The 18,769-nt window shown below is 37.3% G+C and overlaps 1 protein-coding gene across 3 annotated transcripts in view; it reads right to left on the bottom strand.

Moving 5' to 3' along the window:
* The window catches only part of IMMP2L (inner mitochondrial membrane peptidase subunit 2), a 902,508-nt gene that overhangs the window by 847,279 nt on the left and 36,460 nt on the right, over positions 1-18,769 (bottom strand). For all 3 annotated transcript variants that reach the window (XR_003431923.1, XM_027102163.1, XM_027102165.1), the window contains exon 3: positions 12,913-13,049. Coding sequence is in view for 2 of the 3 variants with exons in the window: in XM_027102163.1 (XP_026957964.1) it covers positions 12,913-13,047 (135 nt within the window). In the remaining variant the exon portion in view is untranslated. The remainder of the gene's footprint in view (positions 1-12,912; positions 13,050-18,769) is intronic.

Below are 18,769 nucleotides of genomic sequence, written 5' to 3'. Positions count from 1 at the left end.
CCTCTCACTGTTGTGGCCTCTCCCTGTGCTCCGCAACGGGAGAGGCCACAACAGTGAGAGGCCCGCGTACCGCAAAAAAAAAAAAAAAAAAAAAAAAAATGCCAAATGTACTATGAAACCATCTCCAAATTAAATAACTTACTAATTACATCGTTCAATAAACCAAAACAAAATGGAACGAAATATCTCTGTGAACAGGAATACTATCAGGAGGCATTATAGCACAGTGATAAAGCACAACTTTTATTGGTTATTATTTAGTAAAATGGAAAGCATTATCAGAGTTGGTTCAAATCACTTCTAAAACCTAATGGCTATGTAAGTTAATGTAAATCATATCAAATGTCTGGCCTCAGTTTTCTCAAATGTAAAGTTTAGAACCTGAATCAATATCTCTTAATGTATCAAAAATTCTAGGCATATGAATCTGAATAAAATGTTAAATTTAAATTTTTAATTAAAATTTTTTTAATTTAAAAATCTGTAAAAATCATTACTATACCAATCAGCAAGCATCATGAGTATACTCAGCAGAGCATACAGAAGTACTGTTAAAGGGGCATGATGCATACAGCCTACTCTCAACTGGTTCAATAACAACGTTTGTGGGTATATATACTCACACATACATATGTGTGAGTATATACACATAGAAACATAGATGCATATATTATATGTTATCTATTATATGTTATATATGGGGGGAGGAGAGGAAAGAAAGAGAAAGGAAGAGAATAAAATCAACCTGGCAAAATACTGAAAACTGGTGAATCTGAGTAGAGAACACATGGGAGTTATCTGTACTACTCTTAAAACTTTTCTGTAAATCTAAAATTACTTCAACGTTAAAAAAAGAGAGAGTGCTGTGAAGTCAGTGTTTAAACAACAGACCTAACCCTGGCTATATAGAACAGAAGCTCACTGCTATTCTATCATGGGACGTGAATGTCCCATGAAGGGACATTATAAAGTTATCACTCACTCACTGTTTCAGTATCACATATGTTTGTTGCTATAAATACAAACTGATCTATTTAAACTCTCTATTAATGACAGGTTGCAGAACTACATAAAAATGCATAACATCCTAAGGGGTAAAAACCTCAGGTGAGATTTTTGAGCGAAAAGTAATTTGGGAAGAAAGCACACGTGTAAGCTAATAAAGCCTTCCAACATTAACACCTGGCTTCCCTCAAAGTCAGCCTCAGCCAACCAAGGGGACTAAGAGCACAGAGCAGTCAGCATCACAGGAAATGTGTGCCCAGCGGTTCCCAGCATCTTAGAAGCGAAAATTCAGCAGGTAACATAAAACTCCCTAACTCCACCTTAAATTCTGGCATATAAGTCACAGTACATCTCTTTTCTTGAGAGTCTATTTGTATCTAGCTTCTCAGAATGTCAAAATAATAGTTACAACCACTATAACCATTGTATATTAAGCCCACTATGGGTTTTAAATTTTTTTAATAAAATAAAATAATGTGACAGAAAGAGAGAAAGAGCATCAGCCTCTTTGCTTGCTTTTCTGATAGAACTTTTAATTTTAAACTCAGCAGGGAACAAGATAATGACTGCAAAGAGCCAGGCAGAAGTCGAAGAGGTTTATTACAAACCAGTTTCTTCAAGATCATTTGCAGGTAGCTGAAAGTCAAGGCAATTTTGAACCAATGAATGTGTGGTATTGATGAATAAAGACCTAAATGCTGATTAGACTCTATTTTCCCTCACATTCTCTAATTTTCTAATCTATTCTGCATAAATCCTTCCCTGAAGTCTGAGCTAGAGAGACAGTATTGTGTAATGTTTTCAAGTATTTTCCCTTCTGGCTATGCAAAATGGTAAAAGGAAAAGGGCATACTACCTAAAAATTGTGTGGCAACTGCAACAAAAACAGGACAATGTCACTTACAATTATTTCTTTCACTTATTTTTTTATGTCTTAAATCTTAATTTTACACGTAGAAGGCATACACCTTTTATAAGAACCAGCGACCCTGCTGCAGGCATTCTCACTCAAATAAAATCTAAAACTTTGGTGTGAGGTCATTAAACGTTTCCTAGGATAACTTTTTACTCTAAAAGTCTCTATAAGCGATTGAACTCCTAATCTGAGTAATTTCATCTCACCAATATAAATTCCCTCGTAGTTTCAACTGTATGCAGTACCAGTTTTCGTTTCCTGAGTTAAATTAATGTTGAGTAACATGGCATTTCTTTAAAAAAAAAAAAAAAGTGCATCTACTTTCATGGTAACCTTTCAAGCAACCAGTAGAAGTGATTCATGTGCATGAGAAGGGAATAGGTCAGTATGAATAATCATTAACCAACAATATCTGCTAGTGTTCCTTGTGTGCAGAGCATTGCTAAAGTTACATCTCATCCAGTAAAAGGGATATGCCTATGTAACTTGATAAAAAATCAAATATTTCATAAACTGAATCCTATTTTCCACTGAATTATATCATTAACTTTATTTGCATTTATGACTTACCTTCAACTAGCTGTGACTCCCCATGTTTGATCACCTCTATCCTTCTAGTCAGATATCTAATGAATTTGTAAATTAATATTGGAAAACCTAACCTCAAAAAAGAACCACTGAGTATTGTTTAAAAAGTAAAGAATTATTTCTTATAAGAGGGAATCCTGAAAATGAGCTTGTCCTATTAAATCTCAAGCCAACAGAATTTTTTTAAAGACATAAAAAGAGTTCTAATGCAAAATTTGTCACTCAAAGTGAATTTCGTGTTGTTATAACAGTATTTATTCAATAAACTCCGAAGGATTGGTATTATATGTCCTTTAAATAAAATTCTAACTTTCATTTCTTGGATTTCCTTAAATAACACGTCTACAAGTTGCAGAGTGACCTTTGAAAAAAGCCACACTAAAGTGATGAACCAATTGGCCCTGGGCTATTTCCAACCTAACGGCATCTAAACTGGATCAATCCATTCCAGAATTCAGTGACTCAGAATTTCAATCTATTCCAATTTTGTCGGACTTGGACTACAAAGACTAGGGTCATTCTAGGTAGACTCAAAGGTAAATACAACTTTTTAGATTACCTCTGAAATCAATCGTGTGTCATTGGCATCTTAGTGGCTGTGGTAGATGTACTTACCTATTCACAATTCCTCCTTCCCTCCCCACCTTCGTCATGACTTCCCTGTGGGTGGAATATACTTCCAACTAATTGCTTTGGGGTTTGCCATGTGACTTGTTTTTACCAATGGAATGTGGACAGAAGGGTAGAAGTTCTGAACTGAGGCTTTAAGACATTCTGAGTGTTTCCACTCACCCGCCTGTGTCCTGCTATCACCCATAAGAAGAGCACGTCCCAAGCTGTCACTATTCCTTCAGCAGAGGCTCCAGTGAGAGACACAGGAAGCAGACTGATCCAAACCCTTAGTCTAGAGTGACTACAATCAAGCTACAGACCCATGAGTAAGAAATAAAGACCTGTTAAGTAAACCACTGAAATCTTGGGGTTGTTTGTTGCCACAGTAACAAACAAACTTAATACAGTGTCCAACCATAAAAGGTATTATTTTTCTGGTACCACTCTGTCTCAAATTAAAATTTCCAAGTCCATTCTCTAAAATAGTATGCTAAACCAATCAAGTTTTTTCATTTCTGGATGTACCAGGCACTGACCAAACATTTGTCTGACAGCTTGATATCTTCTGTATTAAATCTCATCTGAAGATTTATCTGTCAACTAGGATTAGTAATTCTTGAACCTCCTCTGCTAAAGCAAGAGTACCTTGAAGACAGAATCTGTAACTGATTCACCCACCCCTATAGCACCTAAAATAGTTTTGCACATACTAGCCATTTGATAAATGACTCCCTATTCCAACTCTCAGTTACCAGTGCTTATTATTATTTTCCATATCTCAAAATGACCCCGAGTCACAAAATTACTCATATATTTGAAATGACAGAAATGACCAGATATGATCTTTCTACCTGAATACACAGGGGAACTAAAGTACTATGCAATGAATGATGCTCAAGACTGATAACCTATACCAGTAGGAATTCCCTCAAAATGGCACACAGATTCCTTTAATGAATACTGAGATTTAGAATGGATACCTGGATGATGAATCTCACGGTGCTACACACAAACATGTAGCAGAGATGGGTCAGCATTCGAGGGTACAATTCCAAGGGAGTTTCCAGAAAGGGGTCCGTGAGCCCCTTCACTGGAGCACTTTTCTGTCTTGAGTCTGTTCATCACTGGTCCTCTATGCCACTCTGTCTCCTGCTCAGTGTCCCAGTTATCTAATTTTCTCCATCACCCAACTGATCTTTTATTTTCTTACCTCTTCTTCACATTTTTCTTCTTTCTTGCCTATTGCTTTTTCTGCCTTCCTTTCATACTTTTAAGCCTTGGTACAAGAAGACATCACCGTGGATCCAGAATACTCCTTCTGTTCCACAACAAATCAACCAACTGCAATAACCTGGATATAATGTTCAGGCCTCAGAGTCAATAAAAGCAGATGTGCTCCTTGAAGGAAGCTCAGGGACTTCCAGAGAGCTCCACACACCCTGCCAGCTATTTAGTACTTGAATCATTAAAGAAATTTGAAGACAAGAATTTTTTCAAATTTTTTGCCAAAAATTCTGCTGAACCCCATGGTCTAAACATGTTCAGTTATCAAAGCTGTATAGTAGCAAAGATCTCTTCAACTATGCTGAATTAATTAATCACCATATTTCTTATTGCACTTTCAGCTCCTAAATAATTTTAAGTATGATTTAGTGATATCTAATGAAAGTGTAAACAAGTTATCTATTATACTTAAAAGTGGTCTAAAATTCCTAAAATATAGGTCAAACCATAATAAACATACATTTTTTTCCTTTCTTCCCAGAATACTCTTTCCCTTTTTATTCCAAAAATAGCACCCCCTCTTCTTCTGGGAAGTGTCACCCTTACCTCACCATGAAAGCCCACAATGTGATTCAAATATACGCTGTCATTTTCTCACTCCAACTAGCCACAGGCTAGGCGTGTGCACCTGTCCAAAGCTGGGCCAGTCATGGCACCCTAATCTTCTGGCCAAAGTTGATCTGTATTTGTATGGGTAAGGGCATATGGCCCAAGAAGAATCAATCACAGTCCTTCCTCAAGATTTTTCAAAGTGAAATTAAGGCATAAGAAGTCTCTCTCAGGCGGTGATGAAATTGGCATCTAAAGGCATGAGACCTGCCAGCTGCCATGTGCCCTGCATTGAGAAGAAAGCTGGTCTGAGAGAACTAAGCCAAGCTGCAGACAGAAGCAGACGTTGAAATAGAAAAGACTGAGCACCCTGGCAGCATTCAAATCCCTGGTTCCAGTTGTCTCTGACAATTGCCACACTCCTTCCTTTCTCCTAGGTACATCATAAGCCTTCCAATCAATTCCCCTGTAGATCTAAGTCAATTCAAGCTGTTTTTCTGTAATGAGTAGCCAAGGATATTCTACATAATCTACCAAACAAACTACAAGTTAACAAATTTGACTTATTGGGGGTAGTGGTGCAGGAATACTGTAAGAAACTCTAATGTATGTTCAACAAACTTACTATTTAGTTAACAGACGTGGCATTTAAGGATGACACTATTTAACATGTTCTTCACTGGGGATAAGCCTTCTCTTTTCATAAAATGGTTGGTTCCTTGTGTTTTTTTCCTCTGAGCACAAGCCATGAACATAGATGTTCCGTGGGTATATACTGGGCTACAAACATGAAGACTGGGATACTATGATTGCCATATGATCCTCTGGAATGTCATGAGATCCCAGGTTAAGAGGTTTTGTGTTCTGGAAAAATCCATCTAAGGACAGCGAGGGTTGTGTAGCAAGATAGCACTAACTAAACTGGAGAATAATCATTATTCACATGATTATTTGTTACCAAAGGATAATACTTGTGGATGGGTTCAAAGGGATGAAAGGGACCAAAAAGGAATTTCGATGGCTATGGAGAAGGCAGTTTTAATCTCAAATGAAGCATCTGACTCAAAAGCTCAACAAAGAAAGTTTAGCTTTCCCTAAGAATTGGGTCTAAGATGAGGCTGCTAGGAATTCACAATTGAAGAAGTAGGAAATGTAAAATCCCATCTGTGTTCAAAGTATTAAACTGCATTTAGAAATAAAGCCATACACCTGTAAATCCCTCCTCCTATGCCTGCTGTACCCCATGCAATACAATATTTTTGCATTCAACGCAAGTGAACAGTTTGCTTGGGGCTGGTGACCCACCCTAGAAGGAACCTGAGAGACAGGGTTGAGCTTAGAATCCATTGCCCAAGAGAAGGCCCTAAATCACCCTCAAACGATGAAAGCAGAAATAAATATTCAGACAGCCCTGCTTTAGAACTTTAGCTTCATCCAAAGAGCACACACTGTAAGGATCTCATTGACCACCTGAACTCAGGAAGAGACCTGATTCTCAGTACAATAATTACGATTTTAAAAAAGCAAATTCAGCAGAAGCGGGAGAAACAGGGAGATGGCAGCGAGATAAGGACCTGGCCTGCCAATTCCCACTCTGCAGATGAAGGGGCCACAGGCCAAGAAGTGCAGGTACCTCTAGATGCTGGAAAAATAAATGAGTCCCGAGGGGAACAGCCAGCTCCACTCACCACCAGTCCCTCCCATCAGGAAACTTGCACAAGCCTCATAGATAGCCTCATCCACCAGAGGGCAGACAGCAGAAGGAAGAACTACAATCCTGCAGCCTGTAGAACAAAAACCACATTCACAGAAAGACAGACAAGATGAAAAGGCAGAGGACTATGTACCAGATGAAGGAACAAGATAAAAACCCAGAAAAACAACTAAATGGAGATAGGCAATCATCCAGAAAAAGAATTCAGAATAATGATAGTGAAGATGATCCAGGACCTCGGAAAAAGAATGAAGGCAAAGATCGAGAAGATGCAAGAAATGTTTAACAAAGACTTAGAAGAATTAAAGAAAAAACAAACAGAGACGAACAATACAATAACTGAAATGAAAACTACACTAGAAGGAATCAATACCAGAATAACTGAGGCAGAAGAACAGATAAGTGACCTGGAAGAAACACTGGTGGAATTCACTGCTGTGGAACAGAATAAAGAAAAAGAATGAAAAGAAATGAAGACAGCCTAAGAGACCTCTGGGACAACATTAAATGCAACAACATTTGCATTATAGGGGTCCCAGAAGGAGAAGAGAGAGAGAAAGGACCCGAAAAAATATTTGAAGAGATTATAGTCAAAAACTTCCCTAACATGGGAAAGGAAATAGCCACCCAAGTCCAGAAAGTGCAGAGAGTCCCATACAGGATAAACCCAAGGAGAAACACGCCAAGACACACAGTAATCAAATTGGCAAAAATTAAAGACAAAGAAAAATTATTGAGAGCAGGAAGGAAAAAACGACAAATGACATACAAGGGAACTCCCATAAGGTTAACAGCTAATTTCTCAGCAGAAACTCTATAAGCCAGAGAGAGTAGCATGATATACTTAAAGTGATGAAAGGGGAGAAACTACAAGCAAGATCACTCTACCTGGCAAGGATCTCACTCAGATTCAATGGAGAAATCAAAAGCTTTACAGACAACCAAAAGCTAAGACAATTCAGCACCACCAAGCCAGCTATACAACAAATGCTAAAGGAACTTCTCTAAGTGGGAAACACAAGAGAAGAAAAGGACATACACAAACAAACCCAAAACAATTAAGAAAATGGTAGTAGGAACATACATATCAATAATTACCTTAAACGTGAAGGGATTAAATGCTCCAACAAAAAGACACAGGCTTGATGAATGGATACAAAAACAAGACCCATATATATGATATCTACAAGGGACCCACTTCAGACCTAGGGACACATAAAAACTGAAAGTGAGGGGATGGAAAAAGATATTCCATGCAAATTAAAATCAACAGAAAGCTGGAGTAGCAATACTCATATCTGATAAAATAGACTTTAAAATAAAGAATGTTACAAGAGAAAAGGAAGGACACTACATAATGATCAAGGGATCAATCTAAGAAGATATAACAATTATAAACATATATGCACCCAACATAGGAGCACCTCAATATTAAGGCAACTGCTAACAGCTATAAAAGAGGAAATCGACAGTAACACAATAATAGTGGGGGACTTTAACACCTCACTTACACCAATAAACAGATCAACCAAAGAGAAAATTAATACGGAAACACAAGCTTTAAACGACACAACAGACCAGATAGATTTAATTGATATTTACAGGACATTCCATCCAAAAACAGCAGATTACACCTTCTTCTCAAGTGCGAACGGAACATTTTCCAGGATAGATCACATCTTGGGTCACAAATCAAGCCTCAGTAAATTTAAGAAAACTGAAATCATATCAAGCATCTTTTCAGACCACAACACTATGAGATTAGAAATCAATTACAGGGAAAAAAACACAAACACATGGAGGCGAAACAATACGTCACTAAAAAACCAAGAGATCACTGAAGAAATCAAAGAGGAAATCAAAAAATGCCTAGAAACAATAGACAATGAAAACATGGCGAGCCAAAACCTATGGGATGGAGCTAAAGCAGTTCTAAGAGGGAAGTTTATAGCAATACAAGCCTACCTCAAGAAACAACAAAAATCTCATATAAACAATCTAACCTTACACCTAAAGGAACTAGAGAAAGAAGAACCAAAAAAACCCAAAGTTAGCAGAAGGAAAGAAATCATAAAGATCAGAGTGGAAATAAATGAAATAGAAACAAAGAAAACAACAGCAGAGATCCATAAAACTAAAAGCTCGTTCTTTGAGAAGATAAACAAAATTGATAAACCATTAGCCAGACTCATCAAGAAAAAGAGGGAGAGGACTCAAATCAATAAAATTACAAAGGAAAAAGGAGAAGACACCGCAGAAATACAAAGCATCCTAAGAGACTACTACAAGCAACTCTATGCCAATAAAATGGACAACCTGGAAGAAATGGACAAATTCTTAGAAAGGTATAACCTTCCAAACTGAACCAGGAAGAAACAGAAAATATGAACTGACCAATCACAAGTAAAGAAATTGAAACTGTGATTAAAAATCTTCCAACAAACAAAAGCCCAGGACCAGATGGCTTCACAGGTGAATTCTATCAAACATTTAGAGACGAGCTAACACCCATCCTTCTCAAAGTCTTGCAAAAAACTGCAGAGGAAGGAACACTCCTAAACTCATTCTATGAGGTCACCATCACCCTGATACCAAAACCAGACAAAGACACTACAAGAAAAGAATATTACAGAGCAATATCACTGATGAATATAGATGCAAAAATCCTCAGCAAAATACTAGCAAACAGAATCCAACAACACATTAAAAGGATCATACACCATGATCAAGTGGGATTTATCCCAGGGATGCAAGGATTCTTCAATATATGCCAATCAATCAGTGTGAAACACCATATTAACAAACTGAAGAATAAAATCCATATGATCATGTCAATAGATGCAGAAAAAGCTTCTGACAAAATTCTACACCCATTTATGATAAAAAAATCTCCAGAAAGTGGGCACAGAGGGAACCTACATCCACATAATAAAGGCCATATACGACAAACCCACAGCAAACATCATTCTCAATGGTGAAAATCTGAAAGCATTTCCTCCAAGATCAGGAACAAGACAAGGATGTCCACTCTCTCCACTATTATTCAACATAGTGTTGGAAGTCTTAGCCATGGCTATCAGAGAAGAAAAAGAAATAAAAGGAATACAAATTGGAAAAGAAGAAGTAAAACTGTTACTGTTTGCAGATGACATGATACTATACATAGAGAATCCTAAAAATGCCACCAGAAAACTACTAGAGCTAATCAATGAATTTGGTAAACTTGCAAGATACAAATTAATGCACAGAAATCTCTTGCATTCCTATACACTAATGATGAAAAATCTGAAAGAGAAATTAAGGAAACACACCCATTTACCACTGCAACAAAAAGAATAAAATACCTAGGAATAAACCTACCTAGGGAGACAAAAGACCTGTATGCAGAAAACTATAAGACACTGATGAAAGAAATTAAAGATGATACCAACAGATGGAGAGATATACCATGTTCTTGGATTGGAAGAATCAATATTGTGAAAACGACTATACTACCCAAAGCAATCTACAGATTCAGTGCAATTCCTATCAAATTACCAATGGCATTTTTTACAGAACTAGAACAAAAAATCTTAAAATCTGTATGGAGACACAAAAGACCCTGAATAGCCAACGCAGTCTTGAGGGAAAAAAGCAGAGCTGGAGGAATCAGGCTCCCTGACTTCAGACTATACTACAAAGCTACAGTCATCAAGACAATATGGTACTGGCACAAAAACAGAAATATAGATCAATGGGACAAGATATAAAGCCCAGAGATAAACTCACGCACCTATGGTCAACTAATCTATGACAAAAGAGGCAAGGATATACAATGGAGAAAAGACAGTCTCTTCAATAAGTGGTGCTGGGAAAACTGGACAGCTACATGTAAAAGAATGAAATTAGAACACTCCCTAACAGCATAGACAAAAATAAACTCAAAATGGATTAGAGACCTAAATGTAAGACCGGACACTCTAAAACTCTAAGAGGAAAACATAGGAAGAACGCTCTTTGATATAAATCACAGCAGGATCTTTTTTGATCTACCTCATAGAGTAATGGAAATAAAAACAAAAATAAACAAAGGGACCTCATGAAACTTCAAAGCTTTTGCACAGCAAAGGAAACCATAAACAAGATGAAAAGACAACCCTCAGAATGGGAGAAAATATTTGCAAACGAATCAAAGGACAAAGGATTAATCTCCAAAATATATAAACAGCTCTCTCTCTCTCTCTCTATATATATATATATATTTTTTTTTTTTTGCAGTACATGGGCCTCTCACTCTTGTGGCCTCTCCCGTTGCAGAGCACAGGCTCCGGAAGCACAGGCTCAGCAGCCATGGCTCATGGGCCCAGCCGCTTCGCGGCACATGGGATCTTCCCAGACTGGAGCACGAACCCGTGTCCCCTGCATCGCAGGCGGACTCCCAACCACTGCGTCACCAGGGAAGCCCGCAGCTCATTATTAAAAAAACAAACCAATCCAAAAATGGGCAGAAAACCTAAATAGACATTTCTCCAAAGAGGACATACAGATGGCCAAGAAGCACATGAAAAGCTGCTCAACATCACTAATTATTAGAGAAATGCAAATCAAAACTACAATGAGATATCACCTCACACCAGTTAGAATGGGCATCATCAGAAAATCTACAAACAACAAATGCTGGAGAGGGTGCGGAGTAAAGGGAAACCTCTTGCATTGTTGGTGGGATTGTAAATTGATACAGCCACTATGGAGAACAGTATGGAGGTTCCTTAAAAAACTAGAAATAGAACTACCATACGACCCAGCAATCCCACTACTGGGCATATACCTAGAGAAAACCATAATTCAAAAAGACACATGCACCCCAATATTCACTGCAGCACTATTTACAATAGCCAGGTCATGGAAGCAACCTAAATGCCCATCGACAGATGAATGGATAAAGAAAATATGGTACATATCTACAATCGAATATTACTCAGCCATAAAAAGGAACGAAATTGGGTCATTTGTAGAGATGTGGATGGATCTAGAGGCTGTTATACAGAGCGAAGTAAGTCGGCAACAGAAAAACAAATATTGTATATTAACACATATATGTGGAACCTAGAAAAATGGTACAGATGAACCGGTTTGTAGGGCAGAAATTGAGACACAGATGTAGAGAAGAAATGTATGGACACCAAGGGGGGAAAGTGGCAGGGGGTGGGGATGGTGGTGGGATGAACTGGGCAATTGGGATTGACATGTATACACTGATGTGTATAAAATTGATGACTAATAAGAACCTTCTGTACAAAAAAATAAATAAAATAAAATTCAAAAAATTTTTAAAAAAGCAAATTCATTCTAACTCCTCAGAGCTGATGTCTATGCCCTCACCCAGTTCTAAGACAAAAAGAAAAAAAGTAAGCTGTTTATTCTCTGTATAATTTTAAGCTTTTAGAAGCTTATACATTCATTTTATTTATGTTTTATACACATATTGAGCACAACGCATGAACTTAATACATGCTAATAACAGAAGAAAACAAATTATATTACAAAATGCAAATTCTTCTTAGTTGCATAAACTTACTTAAACAGCTAGGTTCCAGACATCAATTTTCGAATAATCGAGTTTTCTCTAAGTTACTCCAGAAGACTATTTGCATATAACTTTTGGAAATCTCCACTCCAAATTTCTTTCAATGTAAATAGCACTTAATGTTTTCAATCAGCAACAGGCTTAAAGAATACACTAGAATATCTGAGATCAGTGCTCTAGACTTTTCTACCTATCAGAAGTGTGTGTATGTATGTGTGTGTGTGTGTGTGTGTGTGTGTGTGTGTGTGTGTGTAACAATAGAGTAACTGAATTTGAGCCAAATCCATCTTGCAGCTGTACTAATAATTTGATCCTAAAAGGATATTTAAGTATGTATTCAAATATGGATAACTTAAAAATCTTAAAATCTCAAGCCACAGTCACAAAAAATGGTATCATGTAGTAAAATTTCTTTAGAATCTCCATTTACAATTCCAAAAAAAAAAAGCCACAGATACAGAGAACTATCTGATAGCTAATTTTATTCACCTCTGCTCTGATTTTAATATGACTACATTAAAAAACCTTGTAAAGAAATTTAGCAATGTTAAATTTCAGTTCAAGGCCTTTTTAAAACCTTTCAGTTCCAGCATAGAAATAATACACAGAAATATCATTTCTAATGCCTGAGAAACAGTGAAGCATGTGCTTTAAAGAACGAAGTCATATTAGTCTCACCTGCATTGATGCTCCTTCCACTCTTGCCACACAGGCAACCTGATCCAGGAAAGTCACTGCCACAGGCACCGCCACAAAGAAGCCTTTACAAAATGCCTTGAAGTATCTCTTCACCCAGCCTTGAGACAGTGCCATACCTAAAAGCACAAAGAAAACAAATATGAAATTAGCCTCAAAAAGGTGAAAAAGAAAAACATAAAAACAGCCCAAGAAAAATAAGAGTTAAGAAAAAGCAACCTCATCTCAATATGTTTCACACTCATCCCTATAACCATTGGAATAAATTTGACTTAAAATCCCAAAGGCAAATACATTAACTTAGGTTAACTCTTTTCAGTAGCTCAAGTAAATTTCAATAGAAAACTTCTCCTCACAAAGCAATGAGTTAGGAAAAAAATAAGCATTCCAAAAGTAAATCCTTTCCTGTTGCTGACTATGGTGGAGATGCTCCTTAAAGCCCTGATATCTGTTCTCTTCTGCAATAATAGAAGTTCTAGTGGGACACATGGCTGCCCAGCCTCCCTTGCAGCTAAGTGTGACCATGTGACTATGTATGATGAATGGCATATGAGCAGCAATTACATACTTACACACTGTGCCCTTAAAAGAAGTATGCCCTCCACTTTCTGTTCCCATTTTGTGATACCTGTGATAAGGACGTGGTTGTAGGATCAGGAGTAGCCATCTCAAGTTAAACATGGCAAAGCAACAAAATAGAAGGGTCCTAGGTCCCCAGCACCATGCAGACACTGTCATTGCCCTGCATCGCTTACACTCGAGCTGTTAATTAAGAGGTAAATCATTTTCCATCATATTTAAGCCAATGCTATAGGGCCTATGTTATAGCAGCCAGACTGATCCTAACTAATACAACAATGAAATCTACAAAAAATCAAGAAAAAAAAATCACTGCATATGAATTCAATACAGAAAATTATCAACCCTCACTTAGCCCTGTAACTTGATTAATTTTCAGATTTCAGATTGCCTAGCTAAGGCAATCCTTAAACTGTCTCAAGCAATGAAAAACAAAATAGTGAGATCAAAATATGCTACCCTAGAAGATCCAATGGACCCAAACTCAGTCCAACAGATGAAGAATCTTCCTGGCTGGAAAAGACAAATGACCAGTTTGTTCACCAGTTTCTCAAAACAATACTTATTCACACTGTGTAACAGACTATAATTTTTGTCTGTTTTATTTCTTGAACAGGACTAGATAGATACAGGGAGACCGGATTATTCTAGCAGTCCAGGGCAAGAGATGATGGTAGGATGGATTATGGTGGTGGTGGTGGTGGTGGAGAGGGACCAACATGGGCAAACTTATACCTATTTTGGAAGTTAAACTGACAGGATTGAAAATGGATGGGCAAGGGCTGGGGAGAGGAGAGGAGACAAGAAAACTGTCAAGGGGTAGTTGTGACCTATCCAAGCACTGTTATTTTGTCATTCCCTTGGATTGCATTCCAAAGTACTAAAAACATGCTCATGATTCAATTCCTCAAACTTCTAATAAGTACAAGGTCATAAGGTGGGTGTTAGGGATACAGGAGTGAAAAGTAGATACGGTCCTTGCACTCAAGGAGTTACAAAGTGCCAGGGAAGACTGCCCTTAAACAAATATTTCCAATGGAAATGAGCATTAAAATGGGCCAATGTCTCTGGAGCACAGGAACATGGAGCAAGGAAGTCTATCCATCAGAAAATGATTCAGGAAGGTCTCTCAAAGGAAATGGCATTTGAGGTGAGACCTGGGCTCTTCAGCAAAAGGAGCAGCATGTATGAAGTCTTCAGAGCAAAATAAAATACGGTTATTATAGAAACTAAAAGAAGTTCAGTTTGGATGGAGTATACACAAACTTTACCATGTTAATTCTCAATTTTTAATTCAGTAAACATTTATTTACTGCCTGCTAAACACCAATGCTAAGTGCAGAGGATATAAAGACAGCTACATATACAGTATAATATCATTTAAAAACTCTCACTAAATATATTTTCTATATAAATGTATGCATATAAAAGCATTTTAAATAGTTATCTGCGGTATTGTTTTAATCATTTAATAAACACCCATATGTCACTTGAATAATTATTAAAATATAGAGAGACATAAAAAAGCAGGTTTACCAAAATGCTAAAAATGGTTCATTCTAGATGTTGAGAAAGTAGATGATGAACTATTTTCTTCTTTGAACTTCAGTTGGTTTCTAATATTTAAAAAAGAAAGATGGTCCTTAGAAGTCACTTTAATGTATAGATACTATGGGGTAAAACTAGTCTTGCTCTCTTTCCCATCACAATAAACAAACCACACTTTTGCAGTTTAGTCCCTGCTGCTCCAAGTAAGATTCTTCTCTGTTTGTGCACCGATCGATATATTATAACTGACTGCAATTCTTTTATGTAGCCGATTCAGACTATGACAGAATATTACATGCTTTTGAAAACATCTTGAAAGTCTGAAGAGCCTTGGAAATTCTTACCTTTCTACTCACCCATAGTAAGTACTTTAGTTCAAACAGGAAAAAAATACTGACAATTCATATAACAACTAACCTGACCACTTGACTATTTAAGTAATTAATAAACTGGCTTTAAACACACAAACCTATGCTTGCTTAAATATATTTTAATAATCAGGTCAAAGAGACTTAGATAACCAGAGGATTTAGACTCAAAAAAAAAAAACGGATAGTACAAATAGAAAAACTTGCTTCTATATATCTGTGGCTCTTAGAATAAAAGTAGCAAATATATTGACAGAATGAAAATATAATGTGTTCTCTTGGCTGTTCCCTGTGCCCTGCATGCATGGACCTTCACCTTCACTAAATAACTAGGGATAGCAGCAGGATAGAAACTAGGAAAGCTTCAAATACGATGACGCCACAGCTATCCCAGTTGTAAGGTAGCATGCATGATTACAATGTAAATTAAAGGGGAAAAATACATTAACATAAGTTGCATTAAATTCAGGTTCCCAGAATTTTACACCTCCAATTCTTTTCCAATATAAACTCCCCCCTATACTGCTACTCTATTCGGTCACTGTGGCACCCAGGAAGGAGCATGGTAACGAGAGTCAGGGGCCCTGAGGTGGTGTCCTCTCTATGTCTACAAATAGCTGCATGACTTTGATCAACTCACTTCTGGTCCTCAGTTTCCTCATCTATAAAAAGACAGGGGTTAGATTCAATTTCTAAGATCCTTTCTAGGGCTAACATTCTATATTTCTATACATTTTTTGATTGCTTCTCCAGGACATTGAAAAGGTACTAAAATTAAGAAAAGCACTTAGATTATTATTGACTAAGAAGAAATGTTATGTTGCCTTTTAGGTTTGAGATTTTTTTTAATGTTGAAATGAAAAAATAACTTTGCGTTTATTAAACAAATAGTTAAAAAGGGAAGCAAAGAGGAAGTTGGAACTAGTGCAATTTCTGTGAAAGGACATTTTAAATACAGGTAAAGACCTGAAAGCCACTGCCCTTTCCCTTCTCACACTCACAACTCCACTGCTCATCAGGGCACTGCTGCCATCTCCTGCACAACGGTAAGGACAAATATTTTTCTACTGAGAGATTCTCAAAGAGCATGTGGGAGCTGTGGGAGGTGTGCCAATCTGAAGGTGTGCAGATTCTGCCCCAAGCCAAGGGGGAAAATAAAAGCTGCCTTGCAGATAAGGGGTCACTATTTTCAGAGGCTTAAAAGCAAAGTCTCAGTACAGTCCTGTCCTACCCGAATTGTGAACCACACCTCTACCTCATAACAGAACGCTTTTAGAAGCTTCTCACTATCATTAGAATACTAAAGCTATACAGAAATGAAGAAATGAATATTATACTTCTATGTCAAGTCATATCAAATAAACTGCTTAAAGTGCTATGGCATTCACACTTCATTAAAGTTAAGGTATTTCTTTTTCTATAAAGAACCATTGGGATGATCTGGTGTTTTGTTCACACCTTAAATGTTTAAAACTACCATACTAATAAGCACCTAGCATCCACTTCCTCTGCCAAAATTTCCTTTAAGCAATAATAATGTGACCATCCCCGGCAAAAAAGGAATAATTTTTATTCCTAGTGAACTAGTGAACTCAATTCTTCTAGTAACCATGCAAGTCATTTAGGTTCAAAACGCTGCTCCTGAGAAAATTATTGCTTAAGTAGCAGGCACATCTGGTTCATTGCTAAAGTACATAAACTGAGAATATTTTTAAATAAGCTTTCAGAGTTCACTGAAATCATATTTGCCACCTGGTATAAAACACCTGCAAGTAAAAGGTTTTTGGTGCTACTGACCTCAACCACATAATGACCTATACTCTAAATACCTCTCTTTCCTCTCACAACTTGTTATGGTTTGATCATACATGAATTCATCCAAAATCATTCTTAAATTTGCATATATTTTAGCTTATACAAAGTCACTAATCACTCATCCATAGCAACCAGGTGAATAAATACAACTCAAGTCATCCTAATTATAAAAACTATTTTAAAATTGTGTGGCAGGTTTGAAGGTAAGAGGAAAACAATAAATTACAAAGCAGTATCTTATATAAAATGTAACCTTTCTATCACAGAAATCAGCCTGCACATTTGGATAGCCAAATCAAGATTTTATTTGTAAATTCAAACTATGAATATCAGAGAATAAAAGAGCAGGGACCCAAACAAATCTGACACCAATTCCTGACTCAGTCAATATATATTTATTGATCACCTACTATGTAACTGTGCTAAGGGGTGAGCACATAATGCAGAACAAGGCAGGCTTGGTCCTTGGCCACGTGGAGCTTACATTTTCATTCTCTCTACATTAAGTGCCTACTTTGTGCTACTCACTATGCTAAGATACCAAAAGTAAAATGGTACACTGAGTCATAGTTCCTTCCCAAAGGCCCTGTGATAAGATCACAAGAAATGAGTAGATGACCACACACGATCAGGCTACCCTCCTCCATGTATCTCTCCAGGAGCTCCTGGTACCAATAACCTCACTCTGCAAACAAAGCATAAGCATGTGCAATAGGAGGCAGGAGGCATTAGGATACGTTTACACTGAATCAAGGGAAAAATAATAACTGATGAACTAGAACAATTTTGATTCCACTGGAAGCAGATCTGGGAAAGTAACTGATGGATACCAATTTGAAATAAATTACAGGGCCACCTTCCTCCTTTCAGATTATAAATAAATACTATAAAAATAGATAATTGGTAATCTTTAGAATGTGAACTCCAGCATGAAATTATTTATCTTTTAACTTGTGTGACTTAATAGTTCTCACTCAAAAATGTGCAGAAAGGACAAAACAGCAAGAAAAAATAAAGTATGAAGAAAAACTAGTCAAAAATAATAAAGGAAAGAAAGCTGGGCTTCCCTGGTGGCACAGGGGTTAAAACTCCGCCTGCCAATGCAGGGGACACGGGTTCAAGCCCTGGGCCAAGAAGGTCACACATGCCGCAGAGCAATTAAGCCCGTGCGCCACGACTACTGAGCCTGCGCTCTAGAGCCCACAAGCCACAACTACTGAAGCCCATGAGGCACAATTACCAAAGCCCGCACACCTAGAGCCCATGCTCCGCAATAAGAGAAGCCACTGCAATGAGAAGCTTGAGCACCACAACAAAGAGTAGCCCCTGCTCAGTGCAACTAGAGACAGCCCGTGCACAGCAACGAAGACCCAACACAGCCATAAATAAATAAATACATAAATAAATTTATTTTAAAAAATAAAAGAAAGAAAGAAATGTAGTGGGGTTACACGTAAAGTGAATCATGTTCTGGAAAAGAAACCCAATTTTAGAAGTCCACACTGGGGTTGGCTGTGTGAACACAGCCT

This window comes from Aethalodelphis obliquidens, unplaced genomic scaffold (assembly GCF_003676395.1).
Source record: "Aethalodelphis obliquidens isolate GAN/ISIS:26980383/991018 unplaced genomic scaffold, ASM367639v1 scaffold5, whole genome shotgun sequence".
Lineage (NCBI taxonomy): Eukaryota > Metazoa > Chordata > Mammalia > Artiodactyla > Delphinidae > Aethalodelphis > Aethalodelphis obliquidens.
Note: the sequence above shows the minus strand (reverse complement) of the source record. Positions and strands in the feature narration are given on the sequence as shown.